Genomic DNA, 5,450 nt, shown 5'->3' with positions numbered 1-5,450 from the left:
TGACTAATCTTGTTTATGGTGATGCCCATCCACCACATTTTTCTCTTGTGAAGTTCACTCTTCTTCATTTTGTAATTAATAGGTAATTAGTGGGGAGGTATTTTAGAGCATGTAAATATCCTGGTTCTCATCATATTTCATTCACTAGTTTTTAGCATATATTTACCTTTTTAAACTCTACCATTCTTTCTATACATATTATTAGAATCCTACTGACAGGAATAACTTTTACTTTTCCACTAATAATTTATATATATATATATATATATAATTTACATTTATATGTATATATTTACATCACTATGAACTTGTGGATTCTTACTTCTCTCAGTTCATTAGTATAGTTTCTTTTAATGCCCAACTGTCACAGAGTTGAACAGTGGTAGTCCTTTTAAACTGGCTTCTGTTTCTTTTTCATGTGTCCCTGTGATTCTTGGAGCATTTTCTTACAATTTTGGGAAGTATGTGATTCTTTCCTTAGGTAACAAAAAATGAATGATGAAGGGGAGAAATGAAAGTTATGAAGGCTACCTTATTCTACTGGGTTTTTCACATTGGCCTCATCTGGAAGTAATTCTCTTTGTGCTTATCTTGATGTTCTACTTGACGACATTGATAGGCAACCTCTTTATCATTGTCTTGTCATACTTGGACGCCCATCTCCACACTCCCATGTACTTCTTCCTCTCAAACCTCTCTTTTCTGGATCTCTGCTACACCACCAGCTCCATCCCTCAGTTGCTCGTCAATCTCTGGGGCCCAGAAAAGACCATCTCTTATGCCGGTTGCATGACTCAACTTTACTTTGCCCTCGCACTGGGAACCACAGAGTGTGTCCTCCTGGTGGTCATGTCCTATGACCGTTATGCAGCTGTGTGTAGACCCCTGCATTACACCGTGATCATGAACCCTCGTTTCTGTCACCTGTTGGCTGTGGCTTCCTGGGTCAGTGGCTTTACCAACTCAGCACTTCATTCCTCCTTTACCTTCTGGGTCCCCCTCTGTGGACATCGCCAAGTGGACCATTTCTTCTGTGAAGTTCCAACACTGCTGCGATTATCGTGTGTTGATACCCATGCTAATGAGCTGACCCTTCTGGCCACAAGCTCCATTTTTGTTCTGATACCACTCATCCTGATCCTCAGCTCATATGGTGCCATTGCTCGGGCTGTGCTGAGGATGCAGTCATCAACCGGACTTCAGAGAGTCTTTGGAACGTGTGGAGCCCATCTTATGGTTGTGTCCCTCTTTTTCATTCCAATCATGTGCATATATCTGCAGCCAACATCAGGAAGTTCTCAGGATCATGGCAAGTTCATTGCCCTCTTTTATACTGTTGTCACACCTAGCCTCAACCCTCTAATCTACACTCTCAGAAACAAAGATGTAAGAGGGGCAGTAAGGAGACTAGTGGGATGGTAGAGACCACCGCCTTCATGACCCTCATAGGACAGCAAGGCGCCTCCTCAACAAGGACTAGTCTGCATCCATCTATCATCTACTCTCCCATTTACTCACTCTGTCAGCACCAGTGGAGTGTGTGTCTCTCAGGACCACAGAGCTCTGACTCACAGATATGAATTAAACAGTCTGGCTAAATACCAATCACTCTCTCATGGAAGAAACAGCCAAGTAAAACCAAGATCAAACATATTTTTCAGTGGCACAATAAATAAAACAAAGGTATCTCATTCTTAACTGAAAATCAAGAAATGAAATTCCTATATAAAAGTGATATACTTTTTTTTTTCTAACCTGGACTATTGTCTTTTAATTTCTTGCTTTAAAGGCAGCATTTGCCATAAAATTTGTTTCTATTTTTGGTTTAACTAAAGACATACTGAAATACCTTAAATATTTTCTACAATACTGTTATTCTTTTTTGAATTAATATAGAGAAGAATATTGGTCTGTATTCTTTAATACCCTATAGCAACAGTAAGAAAATAAGTTTTATGAATTATAGCAAGAAAGTCTCTGAAGTAATGAAGTCAACATAAGCATATTGTGTTTCTTTCTCGAGGCAGTGGGAAGTGTATAGGAGGTGGAAATCACTTAAAGAGCTGTGGGATATAGCCTGTAAGGTAAGGGTCATTATAGGCCAGGGATCATTAGGAGAGGTGCTTGGGGCACATGGTTAGCCTGAGGAGCAATAAGAAATATCTGAGGCAGACAGACTTCTAGGCTCTGGAAATGACTGCATGAATCCAATGGGTATTTGAAAGAATTATCTGAAAATATAGTAGAAAAATTTTGTGAGAAAAGATTATGGAACCCTGAGTAACATATCTATAAACATACAGATAATATAACAACCCCAAATATTGCAAAACTATGAAGTAATTGGAGCTATCACACATTGTTTATGGAATATAAAATCATTCAATCATTTTGAAAAAAAAAGCTTATGGAAAATGTTTGTTTTCTTTTTAAGCTTGATCTAATTTGAATGTTTGAGATTAGAAAGTACATAATGAAAATCAACTTATATATTTTCCATACAAAGAAATGTATTTTTTATAAATGTAGTAGTTTTGTTACCTGTATTATTGCCAACCATCTTCTTATGAAATAAGTGTGCTGTGTACATAACACTAAACTGGCAGCTGTATTATTCAGCTAGAGCAGATGAAGGGCAATTCACTGTAAAGTAAAATCTTGAAATCTGAGTTTTGTATGGTAAACCAAATCTTATTTGTAGCTTTTGAGGCCTTTAGTTTAGATGTGATGATTCAAACCCTATTTCCGAAATTATTAAGATGAAAAATACGTCCCCAAACTTTCCCTCCATTTCCTGTGTGGCTGAAACTACACTGATTATGTTGACTTTCTCTTCTCCTTTGTATATCTGTGATACTTCCTTTATGGCCAACTAGGTATAAAGAACAATATGGTGTATATTCAGTTGTCCTTACCTACTGTCCAAGAAATGAAGAACCAAGAATTATGCATACAAATGAACTTTTAGTGAGTAACTGGGACCATATAGAGTGAACAAGAAACATAGCTTGTTTCTTCAAATCATCTTGCATTATGGAAATCTTACTATTTAGGATGCCTCACGTAGTACTGTATTCTCTCACTGTCTAACTTAAAAACATTTTTTTAATGTTTATTTTTGAGGGAGAGAGAGCGAGAGAGAGGGAGTGAGAGAGAGAGAATGAGCAGGGGAAGGGCAGAGAGAGAGGGAGACACAGAATCCGAAGCAGATTCCAGGTTTTATGCTGTCATCTGAGAGCGCAACATAGGGCTGGAACTCGTGAACAGCAAGTTCATGACCTGAGCCAAAGTTGGACACTTAACTGAGTGGGCCACCCCTCTCACTATCTAACTTAAAAAAAAGTTTAAATTTCCCATTCTCCTTTTTTCTTGTTCTGCTATAGAACATATATTCTTCTACATGTGTTGGCTTGTTTTCAGAATGCTATATGTGATGTTGATTCCTAGCCACATTAATGTGATACTGTATTTAATTTATAATCTAAAACAAAGATCAGTTACCAAAATTATGCCAACAATTAACATAGACATTTTGTTTTGTACCTTTCAAACCACTTACATGAACCTAATGCAGTTTGATCACAGGCAGGGTGAGGGTGGTAGGTATAAGCTTTTTCTCTCTTTGTACATGAAGAAACTACAGGAAGAAAATACATGACTTGACTAAGCGTAACTTGCATCTGACAAGCGAAGAATAATGACAATAGATTTTTAGCCCTGGAGGTGCCTTTTAGGGTCACCACCATCCAAGATAGACTAGAAGCCCTGGGATCGTCCTATTGCCAACTCTAAACTTCAAACTAACTTTTGGAAAATTGGCATTTACCCAGCATACATGGATTTGGGCCACAGGTAACCTTTCTGAAGAACCAGTGATGGATCTGGCCTTCTACCGGCTGCCGTTGGTGGCCAAATCCACTGACGTGCCAGCTGCTGTTTGGTCCCAGGAAATCTCTCCCCCTCAGCCAGACAGGTGTCTCCCAGTCTTTTCCTGCTTCATCTTATACTTCCTCCTGTGCAGAATACACCCTGTACACATGCCTAATTATGTCTCTGTTGTGCCTCAGCAGTACAGGATTACTAGTACAGGCACGCCATCCGGGTCATCACAGAAACTAGCTCTGGCTTATAGCAGGTGCATTCATTCTCGGTTCTTCTGTTGGCTTCGGGGTCATGTCTGCTGTATGTTTGACAAATATGGTTATGTCATGACAACATCAAGTGATTTCAAAAATAATACAATGGAAAAAAAAACCAAAAAAAAACAAAAACAAAAACAAAAAAAAAACAAAAAAAAATAATACAAATTTCAAATTCACATTCGTCCTGTTCTTATTATAATTTTACAACCACAACAACAATAAGAACAACTTTACATAAAATAAATAGCATGTACACTTACCGTAGACCTTCACTGGATTCCACAAATGTTAACACTTTACCCTGGGTGTGTTATAATTTTCTGTCTATAGTAATGTAATGTTAATATGCACTTTAAATATTTCTCTGAAACATATGGAGAATAGTACACATACTTACCCCTAAGTGCTCATGGGAGTATTTCCTGAAGAAAAGATCTAACCCAGGATTACAAGTTGGATTTAGGTATTACATCTCTTATTGTGCTATAATCTGGAAACATTTTTTAGTCTTTCTTTGTCTTTAATGGACCTAACATTTTTGAAGAATATAGACCATTTAGTATAATTATCTTTCAGTTTAAGTTTTATTTATGCATGATTACATTCAATTTATTCATTTATTGGCATGAATACCATAGAAGTGATATTGTGATATTAGTGATATTGGTGCCTGCCAGGATTATTTTAAAGTTTTTATTTAAATTCCAGTAGGTTAATATACAGTGTAATATTAGTTTCAGGTGTACAATACAATGAGTCAAAACTTCTATACAACACCCAATGGTCATCACAACAAGTGCCCTCCTTATCCCCATCACTTATTTAACCCATCCCCCTGCCCATCTCCCCTCTGGTAACCATCTGTTTGTTCTCTATTGTTAGGAGGCTGTGTTTTATTTTTTTGGGTTTTTTTTGGGGGGGTTGTTTCCCTCTTTCTCTCTCTCTCTCTCTCTTTTTTCCTTTGCTCATTTGGCTTTGTTTCTTAAATTCCATGTACGAGTGAAATCATATGTTATTTGTCTTTCTCTGACTATCTTATTTCATTTAGCATAACACTATCTAGCTCCATGTATATCATTGCAAATGACAAGATTTCATTGTGTTTGATGGCTAAATAATATTTCATTATTTATAGCATATATATAATGTATATATACATTATGTGTACATGGAATATTCCATTATATAGTGTGTGTATATATATAGTCACACATGACTGTGTGTGTATATATATATATATATATATATGTACACGCACACTACCTTTTTTCTTTTTTCTTTTCATTTTTTTTAAATTTTAATTTTTTT

At 36.7% G+C, this 5,450-nt stretch overlaps 1 protein-coding gene across 1 annotated transcript; it reads left to right on the top strand.

Annotated features, from left to right (window-relative positions):
* Positions 1–382: 382 nt before the first annotated feature.
* On the top strand, positions 383–1,755 carry LOC109260183 (olfactory receptor 2J3-like). The gene is given in 2 exon segments (XM_019438211.2): positions 383–508; positions 510–1,755. Coding segments are annotated over 2 exon segments (930 nt in total). The 5' UTR covers positions 383–491; the 3' UTR covers positions 1,423–1,755.
* The last annotated feature ends 3,695 nt before the right edge of the window (positions 1,756–5,450 follow it).

Source organism: Panthera pardus, unplaced genomic scaffold, assembly GCF_024362965.1.
Source record: "Panthera pardus isolate Hobbes unplaced genomic scaffold, ASM2436296v1 HiC_scaffold_17, whole genome shotgun sequence".
Lineage (NCBI taxonomy): Eukaryota > Metazoa > Chordata > Mammalia > Carnivora > Felidae > Panthera > Panthera pardus.
Note: the sequence above shows the minus strand (reverse complement) of the source record. Positions and strands in the feature narration are given on the sequence as shown.